The sequence below is a fragment of the Fundulus heteroclitus genome, chromosome 1 (assembly GCF_011125445.2).
Source record: "Fundulus heteroclitus isolate FHET01 chromosome 1, MU-UCD_Fhet_4.1, whole genome shotgun sequence".
Lineage (NCBI taxonomy): Eukaryota > Metazoa > Chordata > Actinopteri > Cyprinodontiformes > Fundulidae > Fundulus > Fundulus heteroclitus.
Genome location: NC_046361.1, coordinates 5,844,716 through 5,865,821, shown reverse-complemented (window position 1 = coordinate 5,865,821; position 21,106 = coordinate 5,844,716). Strand labels below are relative to the sequence as shown.

General features: G+C 41.1%; 1 protein-coding gene across 1 annotated transcript; it reads right to left on the bottom strand.

Annotated features, from left to right (window-relative positions):
• Positions 1-6,941: 6,941 nt before the first annotated feature.
• LOC105934238 (keratin, type II cytoskeletal 8) lies at positions 6,942-12,095 on the bottom strand. The gene is made up of 8 exons (XM_012874136.3): positions 11,573-12,095; positions 9,774-9,982; positions 9,145-9,205; positions 8,974-9,069; positions 8,509-8,673; positions 8,289-8,414; positions 7,931-8,195; positions 6,942-7,842 (listed from the first exon to the last, which is right to left on the bottom strand). Exons 1-8 carry the CDS (start codon positions 11,963-11,965, stop codon positions 7,571-7,573), a joined length of 1,587 nt encoding a protein of 528 aa, XP_012729590.1. The 5' UTR covers positions 11,966-12,095; the 3' UTR covers positions 6,942-7,570.
• Between the last annotated feature and the right edge of the window lie 9,011 nt (positions 12,096-21,106).

The window sequence follows — 21,106 nt, the reverse complement described above, 5'->3', positions numbered from 1 at the left end:
TGCCATTAGACATACAGACACGTGTCACGGCATATTATTAAATATGTAAATAAATACGTGTGCTCATGCTAAAATACTTTGGTTTATGCTATTAAACAAATAAATGTTTACAATTCTAAGATTTTCTTCCAATGACTTCACTAAGTGCTACTTTTAGGCTTAGACCAAATTGATATTCTTCTAAGTACTTCTGAAATGCCAGAAAATGCTCAAATCAAGCATTAACAGTTTAATTACTGCTTCTACATATTGTTCAATGGAATGCTAGGAGTTTAATCGTCAATGGAGAAGAACTAAAACAGTAAAAATTGTAGAAATAGAAATTTAGAAGTTAGAAATAGTGCCAGATATATAATGTGTAAAGACTTGGTTAAAATCTTAGTTAGACTTCAAAATTCTTTGATATTGTGTAGAAAGACAGGATAGAAGTAATGGTTGTGGACGAGGATGTGCCACTTTTATAAAACAGGGAATGGCCTACAAGAAAGAAAAAAAAAACACTTCCACATAAATGTATTGATATAGACATTTTTTTTATTTGAGGAATTTTGTAAACATTAAAATATTCTTTTTATATAACCCTTATAAAAATCTTGATGGATGACAGGTTATTAGTCTGGATAAACAATGAACAGGGTACAGGAGTTAATATAACCATAGGTTAAGTTACATGTCTGGATATTACATCAGTCTCTGATTATCTTGTGAGTTTATGTGAATGGAAGGTAAGGCAGGAATCTACTCTAAGGAGTGATCATTATCCATTGAGTACAATAATAAATGATGGTATATTCAGACAAGAGGAATTTATACTAACAAGATGGTGTATGAACAAAGCTAATATTTAAAACAAATTGTGAGAAAACAAGTTAGTTGATAACGCTAGATGGAAACATAGAAGAATGTACCAATGAGGTAACAGATTATATTTTAAATGCTCCAAAATATAGCATACCAAAACAATAGTAGAAGCTAAGAAAAAAAGTAGTTCCATTGTGGAATAATTAATTAAGCAGAGTGGTTTATGAGTGTACCAAGGCACTTAAAACATTACAGAAAAAATTAACAGTTGAAAAGCCTATAGACTATAAAAAGAAGAAGGCAGAATGAAAGACAACATGGAGCGAATATTGCTCTTCAATAAGATCAGAAATAAAACTACAAAGTCTATGGTCAATGTTTAGTAAAATGACCGGGAAAACAAATACCAGCATTAGCAAGAGATCAGGAGATAATGTTTTTAAATATAGATAAGACAGATCTGCTTGGTGAGACATTTGCTGCAGTTCATAGTGGTTAACGTCTCAGAGATATACATAGACAACAGAAGATCCAAAAACCTATAGAACATAAAAGTATGAGGAAAAAACTACAAACCTTTATGTCAACACTAGATATGAAAGAACTTAAAACAGTATTAAAAGGAACAGAATACTCAGCTCCACTGGACGATCAATTATGGTATGCTATGTTTCATCGACTTCTGGAAGCTTCACTGAATATAGTATTAAAGCTTTTCAATAAAATATGCAAAGATTCCATTTCAATTAATTGTAAAAGAGCAATAATAGTGCCACAAATAATTATAATTATATATAGCCTGAACACCCCAATTAAGCAAATAGATAAAATAATTGTTAACCAATAATTGTTTGGTTATAGATAAAATAATTGTTAAATTGTTAAATTAGGATATGTTCTTGAACATAGAGAACTAATTAATGACTTTCAATGTGGCTTCAGAACAGGGCAATCGACAATAGATGCATTATCTAGAGTTAGTAATGTGTCTAATGATTATATGCTTTTTTTATTTCAAAAAAGCATATTACTCATTATGGAGAGATGGACTGCTCATAAAATTAAGTCAGATGGGAATAAATGGCAAGATATATAAAGATAAGAGTAAATATTGGGGAAATCTTTCAAGAGAAGTAAATGCAGAAAATACCTCAAGGGAGCTCAATTAGTCCAGTCCTAATTAACATTCTGATCACGGACATTTCAATCTGAAAAACTCACACAGAAAGAAGAGACAATTAGAAGAATTTATTGATACAATATTTAGTATCAATAAATTCCAAATTTACAAGACTTTGGCGCTCAGACCTCGGCAGGAAACATTCACGCTGAATTATACTTCAATATGCATAAGCAGGTGTATGAGAATAGGAATGATCCCCCAGGCCTGAAACTGGTGGTGGAGTGGAGATAGAAGAAGTTTGTTTAGTCCATATGATGATCTGCTTGAGCTAGATGTCCAATTTGATAAACACAGGTTTGCATGATTGTCCATGATGAGCAAGCTTGAAGCGACTGTGGAGAGGAAAAACTCCCCTTTGGGAAGAAACCTCTGGCAGAACCAGGCTCAACATGGCGGTCTTCTGCCGGACCGATTGAGATATGACAGTGAATTCTGTAGAGTCCAGGAGGAATTACACTCTAATAGGAACAAGGTTGTAGGAGCACATAGGAAAGCCAGATGGAGCTGCTATGATGGTGGAGAAGGGGATGGAGGTGGGTTGAAACCGGTCATGGGTTGAGTCCAGATCAGACATCGCACAGCGACTGCTTGCTTGCTGGGTAGAAGTTGAGCTGGATTTAAAGTTCTTTTAAGACGGATCCAGGACACTGATTGGCTTTGAGGAGGAGCAGTTCAAAGCTGATTGGCTTGCGTCGGAGGCGAATGAGTCCCTGATTGATGGAGGTAAGCAATGAGTTTCTTCAGTCTGAATTTCCGCATTTAGCTCCATTTTATTCAAATCTAAATGTTGGAGTAAATTCAGCAGTTTATGCAGAGAATGGGACCCTATGGATAAGGGTTAAGAATGTGACACACTTGATATAGAACGTCAACAAAGCAATTAATAAAGTAGAACATTGGTCCTATGAATGGGAATTCAAATGATCACTAAGCAAGTCCTATTTTATGTCAATTACAAGTGAGAGAAAATTTAGGGAAAATAACATTATATAGACAGCCAATAGAAATAGTAAGTGGTTTTTAGCCTCCTTTTGTGGCTAATGATTCTCACTGTAATTCACTGGAATCCTGATGCCTTGGAATTGGCTATGTAAACCTCTTTTTCAAACTGATACCAACCATATCATCTTTATTTGCAAAGCACTTTAAAGTTAAACCAGGGTTCTACAAAGTGCTGGACATATCGCAGATAAAAACATACAGGAAACAGACAAGAGGAACAAAGAAGTTTAAAATGCATCCTCCAAAATTTTAAATAAATTAAAAGGAAACAGAAGAAGGCTTAAAAGAGAACAGTAAATAAAATAAAAGCCAATCTCTCAGGAAGTACAAAACGCTTCGGAAAAACGTGCGTTTTGAGAAGGTTTTTAAACTAGCAGAGGGGTGAGGCCTGTCTAACATGTGCTGGCAGCTCATTCCACATCCTCAGAGTGGCTACGGAGAAAGTGCGGTCACCTCAAAGTTTACAATTTGCTTTTGGCACTTTAAGGAGCTGCTGTCAGCAGACCCAAGGAAGCAGCCAAGTACATAAGGTTGTAGGAGCTCAGAGAAGTAGGGTGCCAATCCATTTGGAGATTTAAAAACAAATAAAAGAACTTTCACATGGATCCTGAGATGCACAGGTAACCAATGAAGTGACTTTAAATGGGGGGGGGTGTGTGTGCTCAGATTCTCTCGTTCCAGTTAAGAGCAGCATTTTGAACACTGCAGGCGCCTAATAGATGTTTCACTATTCCTTAAAAATAATGCGTTGCAGTGATCCAGTCTGGATGTAATAAAAGCATGGATTACTGTTTCAAACAGCTGCATTAGTAGTAAAGACTTCATTTTAGCTAAGTGCCTCAGATGAAAGAAGCTGGAGGACTACTGCCCTAATTTGACTGCTAAGTTTAAGGTCTGCATCCATCTTAACTCCTAGGTTTGTGATGATCCGCCTAACAAAGTGGGTCATTAGCTTCTGACAGGAGCTAATGACTCATCTCTTCCTGAGTTTCCTTTTGAGATCTTTTAGCCAACTTTACCTAATCAGACAGATTCTGTTAAAGAAATTTGTTGCTTGATCCTAGCAGTAATCAGACCTGGGTGTGGACAGGAATATTCAACTCCATATCTCTAAGAAATGTGGAGAATTATTGCACATTTTTCTTTTTGGAACGGAGCTGACCTGCCGTCAATAATCAAAGGAAACTGATTCCACCTGCCACTCTACCTACTTAAGGGCTCCTTTGCCAGCCCTTGATTGCTGGAACGTCTCTCTCAGCTCACCTCTTGCTCACCTCTTGCTCCAGTCTACGCCTCACGTCCTTCGCTGCCTTCTTGTCGTTCCTTTCACCTTGAGCCTGCTGTTCTCATCTTCCTCGTGGCCTGCCTGCTGTCCATCAGCACCTATAACTCTTGCAGTGCTGCTGACTGTCCCTGGAACTTCTGTGCTTTCCCTTAGCCCAGAAGGCTACCTGGCTACTTGCGCTCGCCTGGCTTCTCTGAGCAGCACCTGCGGTCCTTCAGTCTCTTCCCACTTCAACCTTCACCACTCACCTGCTCCAGACCGGTACAGCTCTCTGGTTCTTCAGATCCACCTTCCACCATCTTCAATAAACTGTCTTAAAACAAGGCTCTGTGTGAATTCGGGTTCACCAGATCGATGCATGACAGGAGCGACTTACATTTTAAATGGTTTGGTTTTTGTAGTTGTTATTTCTCAGAAAATAAATTGATCATTTGAAAGCAGCATTTTGAGCCTTTTCTAGCTATCTTTGTCTGATATTAAGTTATATGATGATGGGGAAACATGTCAATTTGTTAAAAACGTAAAAACAGAAGAAACCTTCTATTTCTCCACAGCAGTGTCTGAGACACTTAGAACGAGCTTGAACAGAATATTTTATTGACTTCTGTATTTTTCCTTTGATTGTTAAAACCAAAAATAAATAAACAAATCAGCTGTGAGTGTGAGGTCAGGCAATGTAAGTAAGGCTCATTGTTTCTAGTTAGGAAAATCAGGAACTAATGATTGCCTGGAACAACTGGACTCAATAGGGCACCCCTCACCCAGTAGATGGTGCCATAGACCACCTTGTCTATAAAAGCAGTCTGAACTGACTGCCCAGTCTGTTACAGACAATGTTTTGATGTGGAACAGGATTACGGCAACTTTTATGATGGTGACAGACGGGATCAGACTATGACATTATGTGTGACAGGAAAGCTTCAGTGTCTTGTGTTTGCTGTAGAAGGCCATTTGCTTTCCTAAAAGTGTGATATCCGTGTTGGTGGCCAGAACAAGATATAAGTTCATCAGTAAACAAGATCCCTCTCAGGACACCACAATGATTAAATTCAAACATTACAATTTGCCCAGATTTTACAAAATTATGTTAACCACTTACCAAAGCTATGAACTCGTGTGTGTGCTTGGATAGCAGACTGGATGAACCTGGTGCCAATCAAACTAGAAAGAATTAGGATCTGATGCAACACATGCATTAACCTGTCAGGAGAACAAACTAAATACTTCACTAAATGCCTATGTAGTTTTATTAAATAAGTAGGTTTTAGCAAGTTTGTAATTTGTTCAAAGCAAATGGAACAGCTGATGGAACAGAACAGATTGTGGGTAGTTCAAAAGTCATCATGAAACATGGTGGTGTCATATAAAATCTTTAACAGGCTATCATTACCTTATAATGATTTATTTGCTTGATTAAAAATATGATAGTGTAATGCAATCTACAGTATTTACATCCAATATTACAGTGCGACAGTTACATTTTCACATATGGACACAGAGCCAATTTAGATGTAATTTGTTACTTTTGTAGACCAGGATTACAATTGAAAAAAATTTGATTTGCAAGGAGCCGCCGTGTCAGGAACAGGCTTCAGGGGGATCATATGTTGTAATTAATTCAGAAAGGTATGTGTTGGAAGCAGTTTCAAGAGCTGTCAACGTCAATCAAAGTTGACTGAAGGTCACTGGATACAGACGACTCCTTATAGATAAATAATGCAAGATTACCTTCTCCTGATGGAGCTGGACCATTTAATATCTCTAAATCAAAAATTAACAGCTTACTCTGTTGTGGATAAGATGTAAATTAAGTCTGGGTTAATACCACAAATGTGTTAACCAGTAATGTACTTAAATAATTTACAAACTTCTCAGCTTCTAACTCGAAAAAATAACACTGGAAAAGACTCATGACTCCAACTACTGGTTGAGTGTATTACTACAATAATTTAACCAGGGTGTAAAGGCAACTTAAACAGCATCTGCAGCCTATATTTTGTTGTTTTATATTTAAAGGTATTGTTTTTATTATGTTTACATAAGTATGTTTTATTTGGAGTTTAAAAAAGATGTTTCAAGAATCACAGCAAGATTTACAAACTTAACTTTCAGAACTAATGCATTATCAAATAATAAGTAAATAACTATTAATGTGGGCACTTTTGTCTCTGTAGCAACTGCAGCAAGCACCATGCAATCAGTAATCAGCACTGCAAGGCAGAGTTATATCAGGGCATGTCATGGGTAATAGGGCATTATTCAACTATTGTTATATGTTGCTCCTAATCAAGATATATCATTGGAAAAAAATCAACTCTTCTATGTTTAAAAGCTCTATACTAACAGGAGGTTATTTCTGTCAATGTGTACTAGTTCATGTTAATATTGTAATTGACTGTCTTCCATGAACACTTATATAACAGCGATAAAAGCAGTTCTCTTTTATGTTGAGTCATTGTGATCAGATAAATTAAGGAACAGATCTTATTTTAGGATTGATTTTTCTACATTTATTCTGATTAATTCTCCATAAATTCCAGATTCTGATTTTGCATTCTCAGATATAACTTGTCACTCTCCTCTGACTTGGAATACATAAGCTGATTCATGTAACTATATTGATTAATGCTTTCTCAGAGTCACTTTTAAAGAGGAAACTCAAACATCCGGTCATTCAGTAAACACATTTTTATTCAGTTTGGTAGCAAAAACAGCACCTCAGGACAACAGTGTGACACGGGCAGCTTCCTAAAGGCTTGAACAGTTTCAGTTACAGAACAGGCACAGGGAAGACATGCACTACCTTCTGTAGCAGGCAATTTTGAGACAAAGGTTAACCAACAACACTGAAGCTCTGTTTCAGTAAATTCACATTCCTTTGACAAGATCACCGTCCATTAAATGCAACACTACAGCCCTTCATGTCTGGATTAGCACTTGCATAGACTTCATAGGAGTGTGCTTCAAAGGTTTTTTTTTTTCAAATGTTTTCCCTATTTGCAATTTGCCCAAGTTGAAATTCACTGCTTGATGCAAAGCTACTTCTTTTAGTACAAACATTCAGACATCAGACATACTGAATGAGTTCGTTGGTCCCTTTCTCAGATCTTTGGTAGTGTTAGGATCATTTATTGCTTCATTAAAAACAGGTTTGTGCTCTATTGGAGAGTGGCCAGAAAGCATTTTACTTCAGACTGATTTAGTACAATAGTTGAGGTGGGTGAGCTGTGGGTATAAAACTACCAGAGAGGCAGAGGAGATCGTAGCAGGCAGGTAGCTGCACCTCTAATCTGAACAGCTCAATCCTCCATGACCTCAGAGGACTCGGACACCACCCTGCCGTCCTTGGTCTCGATCATCTTGATGACGACATTCTTCTTGGTCTGAGTGGTGCTGTAGCCGCCAGCGCTGCCGCTGCTGAAGCCGCCGCTGCCGAAGCCGCCGCTGCCGCTGCTGAAGCCGCCGCTGCTGTAGCCGCCCTTGCTGCCACCGTAACCGCTGCTGAATCCGCTGCTGTATCCGCTGGAGTAGCTGCTCTTCATGCTGTCCATGGGGAAACCGCCATAGCTTGCTGTTGAGATCAAACCAGATACATGTAAGATAATTTAGAAACCTCAAAACTCTGAAAGGCATCAAAGTTCAATTTTAAGGCAACTTACAGCTCTGTTGGGAGATGTTGATAGACTTGATGCCGTTTGCCAGTCTGTCTTCCTCTCCCTCCAGCAGCTTCCTGTAGGTGGCAATCTCAATGTCCAAAGCCAGCTTGACGTTCATCAGATCCTGGTACTCCCTGATCTGACGGGCCATGTCCTGCTTGGCTCTCTGCAGTGCGTCCTCCAGGTCCTTGATGCGACCCTTGGCGTCCTTCACAGCCATCTCACCGCGCTCCTCCGCCTCAGCAATCTGGGCCTCCAGGTTGGCACGCTAATTAAAGACAGTATAAGGTTTAACTGATAAAATACTGATACAGAGTGATGTTAAATCTTGTTGCATGTTGGGTAAATTTTCTTTCAGTACCTGTCCCTTGATGGAATCAATCTCTGATGTGAGCCTCTGAATCATGCGGTTGAGGTCTGCGATCTCTGTTTTGGTTGCTCGCAGGTCATCGCCATATCTCGTGGCAGAGGTCTGCATCTCTTCATACTAAAGTAGCCACAATAAAAGATTTTATCAGAAACTGTCCAAGCTATTGTTGAACCTATCAAGTGTTAAATGTAGCAAACAAGTTCTTCATTACCTTGGTCTTGTACCAAGTCTCTGCCTCAGCACGAGAGCGGTTGGCAATGTCCTCGTACTGTGCCCTGACCTCAGCCACAATGGAGTCCATGTCCAGGTTGCGGCTGTTGTCCATCTCCACAATGACTGAGGTGTCCTTGATCTGGCTCTGCAGCTCACGCAGTTCCTGAGGAAATGTAAGCAAAAGTCAAAGAGAGAACAAAAGAGAAGGATTAATCAACCCACGTTCTTGAGGAAAACCCACCCCACTAATACATTTCCAGAGATGGTGAAAGACTCAGATTAAAATGCTCAACAGATGTTCAAAGACGATGCATCAAAGGAGAACCATGCTTGGAAATTAAACCGCAAAAAAATCACAGGAATGCCATGACTGTAATAATAAATCAACAACAACGCTGACTGAGCTCTGAGCCTTTAGAAGCTAAGACAAATATAACACCAAGAAGGAAAGTATGTACTATACCTCCTCGTAGATCGACCTCAGGAAGTTGATCTCATCTGTCAAACTCTCCAGCTTGGCCTCCAGCTCAACCTTATTCATGTAGGCCTCATCCACATCCTTAAAAAGACATGTTTGTTTAAATGGTACGTCAAAGAACAGCTGATTTTCTGAGTGAACATTAGAGACCTTTACCTTCTTGATGAGGACAAAGTCATTTTCACACTCTGTGCGCTTGTTGATTTCATCTTCATACCTGAGAAAGGAAAATACGGTTCGTCACATGGGTTTGAATGCTCCCAAAATCTCATCACATGTTCTTTTCATCCCATTAATCTGATGCAACTCTAGGTGGCAGTAGTAGCCCATCAGTGCCTCCTGCACCTCTGTGGGACATGTGCCTCACAGAGGGTTAACTCAGGGTGAAGTGAAATAGTTGTTACTGATTTTTTTTTTACCTCTAGAATATGCTCCATTTATCTTTAGATAACTAGCAAATGTCAGTTTCTCGCCAGATTCTGTTGTAGCCCTATTATCAGCATATCTGGACCCTCTCAGCTTACTCTATGCAGGGGAAATACTTGTTGACAGCCAACTGGGTCAAATGAGTTTTGTCTCCAATGTACTGGGCGTCTGTAACATGCTTCCTTAGTGTTGTAATTCCCTGAAGTTTGTATGACGCAAGACAATGGACAGATGTAGGGAGGAGCCCAGACAAGAATTACATAGCACGTTAAGACTGATATCTCCCTATACTAACCAACTTGTCTAAAGCAGAGAAGTTCTACGTAAAGCCAGCCCGTGTTAACCTTGTCGACACTCACTTGTTCTTGAAGTCCTCCACCAGGCCCTGCATGTTGTGGAGGTCGGCCTCCAGCTTCATCTTGTCATTGCCCAGGCTGTCCAGCTGTCTGCGCAGGTTGGTGATGTAGGCCTCGAACATCGCGTCAATGTTGGAGCGGGTGGTGGTCTGTCCCTGCAGCAGGTTCCATTTGGTCTCCAGCATTTTGTTCTGCTGCTCCAGGAAACGGACCTGATGATAAGAGGAGGATGAATGTTTTTGTATTAATTCTTTTAGGATGTACATTCCAGTCAAGAAAGAACTAATGAAGACATAGTCAATGACTCACATGTTCATTTATTGGCTGTTAAGTGATTGTCTTATCAGAAAATGAGAAATATAGCAGAAGATTCTAGAAATATGTGGTGTCTCTACATAACATAGTTTTAGGTTCTTGCTCTGCAGGTAACCATCTGGGTGCATTTTTACTGCACTCTGTAGTCCCAGTTCTTCTTAGTCATTTGTTTTCCGAGGTAAGGGGGGGCTGTTTTGTCCCATGCTGGCTAACAGGAAGGCCTCCTTGATATACCAGCATCCTGACAGGATTTAGGTGGTTGGAAAAAAAAAGCCAGCGATGGAAAATTAGAGCTAGTTAACCCTTCTCATTCACAGCGTCCTGTTTTTCCACTGGGATAGACACAAAGGGGTGTGGTGAAGTTGCTCCCACTGCCAGATGCAGAAAGGTAAATATTTAACCGTACAATATGAGCTTGATGAGGGAGAAGAGAGCAGAAAGTGATGAAGGGGTGGCCTGAAAGTGTTGCTTTGTGGTGGTGAGTTTGCATTCTTGTGAAAAGTAATGGAGACAAGACAGAAGCAGATAAGACGACTCAGCGGACCTTGCACTCTGTTGTTAAAAATGACCTCGGACTCTCTTGAATTGGAGTCGAGTTAAGTACAGACAGAAGAGTAATTCAGAATGCTGCAGACGGACCAAAGAAACTTTCACTGAAGCTAATCTACTCAGTTTTGAATCATGCAAAGCACCTCTTATCTTCATTTAATCATCGTGCTGAGGAGGAGAGTTGATACGCTGCCAGTCAGCTGGAAATGACCAGAACACGAAACCAGCAGGCCCTTTTAAATATTAACCCACTGGTGAGGCCTTCAGGGACGGATACTCTTCTGTGTACACACCCAAGACACATACACAGGTGATTTGGAAGATTAAAAGTTAATCTACTCATATGGCCAGAGGACACTCCTTATGGAGTATGTCGCTGTGAAAAACGGGTATTGTTGTCAAGGTAACAATAAGAAGTCTTTAGTGACTCTGTGAGCGAGTGTGTGGTATAAGGGAAGGGTGGGGGTGGGGTGTGGGGGGGGGGGACAGGGCAGCAGAAAGCAGCCACACCCAGCTCAGGGACGGACCATTCCCAAGGTAACTCATATCACAAGCGCTGAGCTCTGCCCTGACACACCCTTAGGCATTTTTTTTTCTTCTTCTCTCTTCTCTTCATGTCTGCTTCTCATTTACATCTGGCACTTTGACAGCCAGAACCAGAAGATAGAGAGCCAAACCCTGCGTAGCCTGCGTTTCATTTGTGGGAGGCCAGGAAAGCAAACAGGGGAGCATGAATCAACTTTCTCTATGCAAAACCAGTGAGGAAGTCAGCGTTGCAGGGCATGTGCTTAACATATGGGTCTCTATCCATAGCTGAACAACAATGTCACAACTGCAAACAACTTTTGCACCGTTTGACCGGACTTTACGCCCCAGCAAAGCATTTCTCATCAATCTGAAGATAAAACTATCACGCACATAACGTCACAGGCTCTTACCTTGTCGATGAAGGAGACAAAGCGGTTGTTGAGGGTCTTGATCTGGTCCTTCTCTTGGGTACGGACGGCTTGGATTGCGGGGTCAATCTCGAGGTTCAGGGGGGCCAGCAGGCTCTTGTTCACGGTGACGGCAGTGATGGGGCCCTGACCAGCCATGCCTCCTCCATAGCCCATACCGAAGCCTCCCGCACCTCCCATCGAGCTGAGGCCGTATGCAGTGCTGCTGGTGATGCCTGCTCCTCCGTAGCCCCTGCTGCCAGCACCTCCATAGGAGCTCTTTACTGTGAAGGTCTTGCGGGAGGTGATGCCACCTGGTCCAGCATAGGAGCTGCTGCTGAAGTTCCTCGGGGCACTGGAGCTCCTGTAGGAAGTACTTGAGGTCCTGAAAGACATTGTGAAGTAGCTTTTCTTTTGAATGGAAGAAGTTCTTGGATGGTCAGAGCGATCTGCGTTCGGATCAAGGCAGGCAGACAGGCAGGCCAGCAGAGGGGAGAGACCGAGGCGGATAGACAGAGGGGAATCTACCGAGGAGTTTTAAACCCTGCCTCTGCAGTGGGAGGGGACTTGTACAAGCTGCAGATCTGGGTGAGAGGGAGGGCCGGGTTGTAACTTTACACCTCTCTGACACATTGCCCAGACAGTCAAAACTACTACCTCCTCTTCTCCATGTTTTCTCTAAGCTGATACAGAAATCTGTTTCAGGCATTCACAAAGTGATACCGCTCTATCTTATTCTGTGACCCCTGGGTGTGAGTGTTTAAATGCAGGACAACATGCACAATCTGGAGAGCAGACCAAATTTGAGAAAGTTCCATATTAGAAAGTTATTAAAGGAAGTAGTTCAAACTGATGTTTGTCAGCTTTTCAGGTGTGCTTATGGTTACAGGGCACAGGTCGTTTACCTGAAACGCCATTTGATGTTTTGCAACATCAAATGAGAAATGTAGAAAGTGACCAGAAACACACAGGTGTACATCTGGTTTACCTAGCCTTCCAGCACAACCAGTTTGAAATGTTTTGCATGATGAAATTAAAAGCCAGAGAATGTTAGACTTAGCTCAGCACACCTACTAAATGTTAGTATTCAGCATCTGAATTTGTCTTCATCGTATCAGAGGACCTAAAAATGAAAAAGCAGGCATATTGGTATCAGAGATATGAGAGGTATGAGAATAGCTGATCCTGCTATGAATACATTTTATGTGGTTTTCTCATGATGTCGAGAAATAATAATAATCTTGCGAAAGCCTGATGAAAAATATTTATTGATATGCTTGGTTTTGAAGTACTATATCCCTGTTTTGAAGTACTATATCCCTAAATGGCACTTAAGTTGGTGTTTCCTTTCTTTGGTTAAGCTGAAACTAAAAATAAATAAAAAAGTAGTTGAATTGCTAGGTTTTATATTGCCTTAACTTTTGATAGAGTTAGCCAGGCTGCTAGCACCAACTGTGTGAAGTTCAGGATTTATGCTAAAGTACACTAACTTGAATGAAACTTATTATTATAAGTATTATTATTATTATTATTATATTGATTGTACCTTTATATCCAATACATAATTGACAAAACACAAATTTCTTTACATTCTCTGCTAAGTATAAATGTATTTTTTTTGCAATTATAGTAATGGTAAAACAATAATTTAATCTACTTTTGTTATAAATATAATGGCAGTTTTCTGTTTATGGCAGAATTCTGTACAAACTTATAGTCAGGTGAAGACGTTTCAGGTGACAACATCCAGAGAAAGTACAAATTCTTTATATGTAATGAGCTAATGGGAACATTAGAGCTTTTACAAATAACAAATGTGACCCATAGCGAGACAGTTCTAGAGTGGTATTGACATTTTTGACCATTTGACGCTTAGAAAACGTCTGCTGTGACACAGGTGTGCATGTCCCAGCCCTGTTCTGACTGAAACCAAATCCCAATTGGTTCGCTGTCATCTGAAAACCTGGAGAACACCACTAACCAGCATGCTTTTTGTACAAAATATGACTGAAGTGTCTGGATTTCTATAATGCTTAGTGAGAAGAGTACTTGCTTAGGTGTATCTGCCTAAATCACATCCCTTTTCTCTGGGAGAAACTGATATTTATTGTTGCACTTCATGGACACTGTTTCATGATTCATACTCACCCCCATTCACAGCATAAATATGTCACAAATTATCGCCCTACTTCAATAGCAAAGCCCCCATTGCCATCATTTCTGCTTCCAATATACCTTTGCTAAGTTTCTCACCAGGAAAGGTCCTGCATGAGTCCATGCCCACCAATACCAGCCCTGCATTCGTCCCCTCCCACCCTCCTCTATTTCCTCCTCCAGTCCCTCGCTAGGATGAGTCATGAGTCTTGGCATTACCGATAAAACGCCCTCCACCATACCCTTTTCCCTCCATCCTCTGTTGCCAATATTTGGCCGGCAGTGCCTTTTGGCCTCATTGTCATGATTGAAACCTCCCAAAATCGAATGCAGTATTATCATTCAAGGAGTAAAAACGGTGTGCCAGCTCTTGAGCGGGATGCTCGTGACTGCACCACGTTTCAAAGGGATCGACTCAGTCATCCTGAAAAAAGATTTATGGCGATACGGATCCAACCCAAGTCTGAGTTTGATCGTCTGTCGCATAAGAACAGTCTTTAAAGTAACAAAGTTGCAGCCAAAGGGAATTTCCTGCTGTGCTTTGTGAAATTCACATGACAGCAGTGAAAGCGTGATTGTGTGACATCAGCTGGCTTTGAATCATGATGTCCTGTCGGGTTCGGAAAGGCAGCTGGTCAGAGTTAGATTATCTGTGTTTCTCTGCTCACTGAATTGAATTACTGTCATGTTTGCAATGAACTGGGAGCCATGCTTTGGATGACTGTGAAACTCTAATCCCTCTAAAAGCTAATTTGAAGTCATTTTAGTCTGTCTCAAGGTCAATGGTTCAAAACACACCTTCATTCTAAGCTGTTCTCCAATAAATACAATGTATTTTGTGGAAGAAGAAAAAATTCTCCCAAAGGAAACAGTTTATTGCTCAAAGTTTACACACCCTGCAGAAGAATTCATTTTGAGTATTTTACCGTCAAGACATTCTGTTTGTTGGTGAAATGTTCTTCCATCTTCTAAAATACCACTCTTTTTAGTTTCTGGGTTAGGGTTAAATATTATTTTGTGATCGTATGCCAATACTCAAACTCCTTTTTCAACCAAAACAAACCTGATCCATCAGGCTTGGACTCCACGAGATCCCTGAGGGTGTGCTGTGGTATCTGGTACCGAAATATCTGCCGTAGAGCCTTTAAGTCCAGTAAGCTGCGAGGTGAGGGCCTGAATGGAGGGGACTTGTTTGTCCAACATATCTCACAGATGTTCGTTTGGATTGACATCTGTGGAATTTGGAGGCCAAATCCACATTTCAAACTCTTTCTAGTGCTCAAAGCCTCCAGACAATGCTATTATCCATGAAAGTGTGTGCACGTGTTTGGATAGGCGAAGAAACATCCACATGGATGGCAGAACCCAACGTTTTACAGCACATTGAATATAACATAACATAACACCGCTGTCGGCTAGGATTCTATCAAGAATTCCTCCCGTTGCCATGTGTTCCTAGGTTAGCAACGCACAAACACATACTCAATGTGATTCATGAGGCCACGCCCCCTGCTTTTGTTGCTATGCTGTCCGTTTTTTGGACCTGTGTGGACATCCTGACAGGTCTGCAGCTGTGCAACCCCCGACTCACCAAACTATGACGGATTGTGGATTCCGACTAATTACTACCAAAACTAAAACTACAGTTGCTCATTTCGTGGGAACGACCACATGCATATATGTCATCTGTTCTAGTTTTACCTGAAGCAAGACCCTTGAAGGTGTATCTTATTTTCTGCCCTGGTATGAGAACGTTGGGTCATCACTAGTGCCACTAGTGTCGAGGAATAAGGCCTCCATATGGGTCGCGAGCTAATGGCTATCCATGTGCAACCAGCACAACCCAGGTCATCTCTTAAACTTTACACTTAAGTTAATATTAGAGGAATATTATTTATAAGCATCATACTCTCCAGTATGAATCATTTAGGAGACCCTTGAAAGTCAATTAAACCTGCCTTGATCTTTAGTCAAACAGTTGAGACTTGAAATAAACTAAAAATGAGGATGTTTTTATTTCCATTCCGAGGTGCCTAATCGTCCACTTTGTGGTGCTGGTGTTTGCTCTGGAGATAAATAAGCATCTGTCCAGTTAATTATAAATGCTGTACAAATAGCCCCTAATGGTCCCTGTCCAGATCCATACCTTGAGTCTCAGGTCTAAGTAAAACGATCAAAGCTGCAACAAGCATCTGGGACTGTGTGGGAATTTATGCTGGGCGTCACTTTCAGCACGGCGTTTCAGTACTTCACACCTCAAGAACTATCCGACTACGCCTGCCATTGACGGTGCTCATTTCCGACAGCTTTAATCATAGCTCCATTAGGACATGTGACATGGTTGGATTGTTTGTCTGTCATCGCAACGTCGATGAACCGAAGAATTGACTCAGTCTGTTGGCTAATCCCGGGCAGGCGGCTGATGTGTCCTTTAGCAGTGCATTGAGTAGAACACTTACAGCATGATAAGGGTGTGTACACAGAGGTGGACCTTTAAACCCTGGCCCCAGTCTCCCACAGCAGCCTTGAAACATTTCAGAGGAGCTGTCGGAGCACCTAAACGGTGTGTCACAAATGTGTCTTAGGGTGTGTGTTACCCACCCACCCCTGCACTCCTGTTGACCAGAAAAAAACACACAAAAAGGGTGGGGTAAATTATTTAGTTTGACTCAACAGTCAAAGATCTATAGAAAACAAATGAAGAAAAGATTCTACTCTCACATCAATAATATCAGTTTATTTGAATCTCTGCAGCTACAGCGTTTACAGTAGAAACAGGTAAGCTGGTTTAATGCTAACTGATCCTGAGGTGGTCCTGCAGCCCTTCCTGCCAGGATACAGTACAATCTCCTAGCACCTTGAGCAACCTTTCTTGTTCCAAGGCTCCATTGTATAACAATAAGGCTTCTATACCATTAAGTGGAAAAACGACCCCTCCCTGTCAGGCTGGGGAAACCTGTCTGGATTTATCCCCCCTGGAACAACAGGTTATGTCAAATTTTGGCGTGGCGTGAGACCAAAGCAAATCTGTTCTGTTTAGCGATAATATATGGATGGATTCCATGTTTTTAAAACAGAAGGTAAAACTTCTGGAAACAGCAAGCTGTAACGCTTGCCTTAACCTTAATGGTCACATAAGTTGTGTGGTGCCAGGGGTACTGGGCAGATTTACTGCTCTTCTGCTGAAACAGTAATGTTTATGTATGCAAAGGTGTTGAAAGGATTGCAGAGGGAAGGGGTATACACTGATTAACAGACCTGATAACAAAACAAAGGGTTGCAACCAGGATTCCCACACGGCTTGGAGAAACAGGGAATTTTATTTAAGTATTTACCATGTCTGGAAAAGTAGTAATTTATCACCTTTACCATTTTGGCTACTCCTTTTTAGTTCCATGCATCCATCCATCCGACCATCCATCCATCAATCCGTCCATCCGTCCAATCACCCTTCTTCCTTCCTTCCATCATTCAACAAGTGACCGCCTGTGTAATGTACAAATACCTTGCATTTTCATTAAATGAGACTCAAAAGAGCTAAAATCTGTGGAATGAATTTTGAGTCAGGAAAAGAGTAGCTTTTTTTAATGTGAAAAATGTGCAGGAAGCTTGTAGAATAATAGTACAGTTCATTCCTCATCAAAGCCACTTCAGAGATTGCAGTTTGAAATGTTGTAGAGTTTAGCTCTTTGTTTGGTTAATAGGGAATCTTGTTTTGAGTGTCCTTCATCACGTTCAGAGTGTTCAGGGCGAACTGGACTCTGGACCCAAACTTTGGTCGTAGTAGAAATATTTCAAGCATTCAGGAGGACGTTAGTTTGGTGCTCCCTGGCTTCTGTGGAACCCTGGGCTACAATATGTGACTCATTTTCTGCTTTTCCCAGCAGGCAACTCCTCTGGTGATGGGACGGATCGAGTCAGTCCTTCAACATTTGCACAATGCTCTTACCTTTCACGCTCCCATGATAATACATGTACCAACCTTCCTCTCTCACAGCTGCTTTTAGTACTCGACCGTCACATTTTTGTGACTTAAACCTTGTTCTAACCTCAGATAAACCCAAAGCCATCAAATCAGGTTTCGTATGTCTCTCAGCAGACATATTGGGGCTTTCTTCTTTGACTGTTTTTCTTTAGCTCTTAGATCCAGATGTTAGTTGAAAACAATCTCAAACTCTGTTTTGGAGTTAAGTGCTGTTTGTCTGCTGGTGCCAAAATGAGGCTCACTTCTGCTGCATTTATCTAGCTACTTGACTACAGTAATGTGATTTATATGCATGATTCTTTTTGTATGCATGCTGTTTATAATGCAGCTTTGAGATATAGGAAGGGTTCCTTTCTATTGGCTGCCGTAAACTAGTGTCAGATGATCTTGCTGTCATATCTTCAGACAATGATTTAAAAAGAAAACAAAGCAAAGAACTAAAAAACAGGTGTTTAAAGTTTTCAATTACAGGATTTCCCACTATTTTCTAGCTCCGTAGGTCTGTTGAACGTTTTGAAAAGAGCACAGCCCGTCATCCGTGGAGTTGCTTGCAAAGCGTCTTAAGGACATGTTCACCTTGAACATATGAAGGACTTCTATATGTTCAAATACAAAGATGTATTCACCTTCTGAACAGTTTCTTTTAGCCTTTTCTGTCACACTTAAATGTTTTAAATATAGAGAAAGACAACCTGAGTAACTGTAGGTTCAAATTGTGATTTCATTTGCAAAAGGAAAAAGGCTCTCCTACCCCCTAAACCATAATAATGATTATACAACACCAGCTGGTAACAACTGCCATTAAGCCTTTATCATAACTGGCACATAGTCTCTTAAATCAGTCGGGAGGGATTCCATCTCTCTCTCCTTTGCAGAATTGTTTTAAATGAGCTACTTCTGTGGGCTTCCAGCATGTGCAGCCTGCTAGCAGTCATACTGCAACAGTTCAATCTGACTGAAGTCTAAGCCACTGGTGATGTTCTTCGGAGTTCTGCTTAGAGCTTAAGCTCATGAGCCTGAGGGCTCGAGTGGTCCAGATCCCGAAGAAGCGCAGCATACCCGGTTAAGCGCACATTCACCACCATCTCTGACTGTCTGCATCATGTCGCTTTCCTAAAAACGCTGGATGAGATTTCTGCCAGATGTGATGAGACTCAGACCTGCCAAAAAGTTCCTCTTTTACGTTTCCAGACTACAAGTTATTTTCCCCAAATCTTGGATATCATCCTGATGTTTTTCTGGCAAATGTTGGGACGGGCCTTTGTGTTGTGTTTGGTCCGTAGTGGTTTTGGTCTTCAAGCTGTCGCCTGGAGGCCATTATTCCCCAGCCTCTTTCATATTGTTTGTTCACAGATATTGCTTTAGATGTTTTTTACGACCACCTGAATCAAACACTGAGGCCCTCTGGTGTAGTTTTGGCAGGCCAGCTACGACTAAGAAGGTTGCCAAAAGGCTGTCTTCTGTTCTACAGTAATCAGGCCTCAGTGTGGCTAGTGTAACAGAACTCAGCTCTCCAGCAATCTGGTTATTCACAGTTAATTTATGCTTTCACAAGGGGGGGACTGCCTTTTAATCCAGCCAAATAATCATTTTATCAAAGTGTTCAACCTCAGACTCTTTGAGTACTCGACGTTCCTATATGTTTGTATTTATGTAGCGTAGCTTGTCAGATGGCTGAATAGGAGCTAAAATGTTAGCATTATTGACCTTTCGGACCCCTTGGGCGGCAGTATAAGATGAAATGAGCTACCATATTTCCGATTTTACAATTTGTCTTACTAAACAATTAAAGGATCACTTATCTACTTTTATAATAGCAAATTGAAATAAGCCAATGCATTATTTTTGGTAATGGTCTAAATCAGATTAACTCTTAGGGTATTAACTGTGTGAATGGCCGCTGATAGTAACGTGACATACAGTACAGTACCCTTCATGGAAATGTCGACTTTTCTTCTCACCTGTTTAATGGCAATAAAACACGTAGGTTGATTTATTTCCGCACTATATGACCATCCTCTAAAAAGGGAGTCACTAGCAAGTATATAGGGGGTTAGGCTGCTCCTGTCTGCCCTTTGTATCCAGTTGACCATGAAAGTAAGAACGTGCAACTTGAGGCCTATGGAAACTCTGCAGTAACAGAGAGATTTGTTCCTTTACTCGAGGTGGCAGGAACAAGAATAAGGTCCTCTCTGAATTTGTTGAGTCTACTCGAAATGTGAAGGTAGTCTGAAGGCAAATTGGGTCAGAGCTGGCAATAGCAAGGTGTGTCTAATAAATTGGCCGTTGACTGCATGCAGACGGTTGTGTCGTTCCTGGAGAGATTTCTGCAGAAATGCTGCCGAAGATCAGCAGATATTCAAGTCGGATTATTCACGCAAACGTTCTGGCTCGTGTCCCAGGCACAAACAGATGTGGAGACCATGTGCGGCTAAAAAAAAAAAAAAAAAAAAAAGCACTGAACAAGAAAGACGTTGGAGTGAAGCTAGCATAAATTATAGGTTTGTAACCTGTTTTAACCTGAGGTGACAAGCAACAACACCATAAATAACACCCCTTCAGAAGGTGCTCTGTAACTTGATGTGTTTTTAGAGACACAGAGAGCAATCTCAGCGCTGATATGCAGAGACAATTGATCCTCTAACTTCATCACATAACAGGAAGCTGGAAGGACTGTCCTGTAGCCAGTCATAATTAAGCAGGTGTGTCCAGGTGCAGTCATAAAGCGGCTGTTTCCAGCCTTTAAATCGTCCTCCACCGGCCTCTCGCCTATTATTTCAGGCATGCCTGTTATTCCTTGTCAAGCTCTGGATTGTACTCTGGCTTTTGCTGATAACCCCCACATGCCAGCGCCCCGTGGTTGCCCAGGTAACGTCTGGGCAGGTAATCAGCAGCACCTGCGGAGGAGTGTGAGCCTGCCCACTCAGAAAAGGTCCCTGTCCTCTCACAGTGTGGCACTGAGCGACACTACTTTCTCACAAACCTGTCCCAGCGCCGTTCACCAACTGTTTTTAAGTAATTCAGGTTTGGCTGGCTCTGCGATTTTTTTTCTTTTTTTTTTTATGCGGAAGCGGTTGGCACTTGATTGACGCTCAGCGCGTTAACAAAAGATCTTTGCTTTGATGTGCAAAATATAAACTGCCAGCATTGTTCAAGAGGTTTGCCAAATGATATAGGTTTATGTTGGTAGTTTGTTCTAAATTATGACAGAAGTTGCTAAAAATAATGATGAAAAAGGTGCTCTGTTTTTTAAATCTACGTTCCCCTTACTCATTATTTTGAATCTGATGTATCCCATCTTCGTCTATTTGTTTTACGTTCTTTTAATTGGCTGGTGAGCCATAATTTGGGATATTTTTGTATCTTTATAATAATCTTGTTTACCGAATGTATGCAGG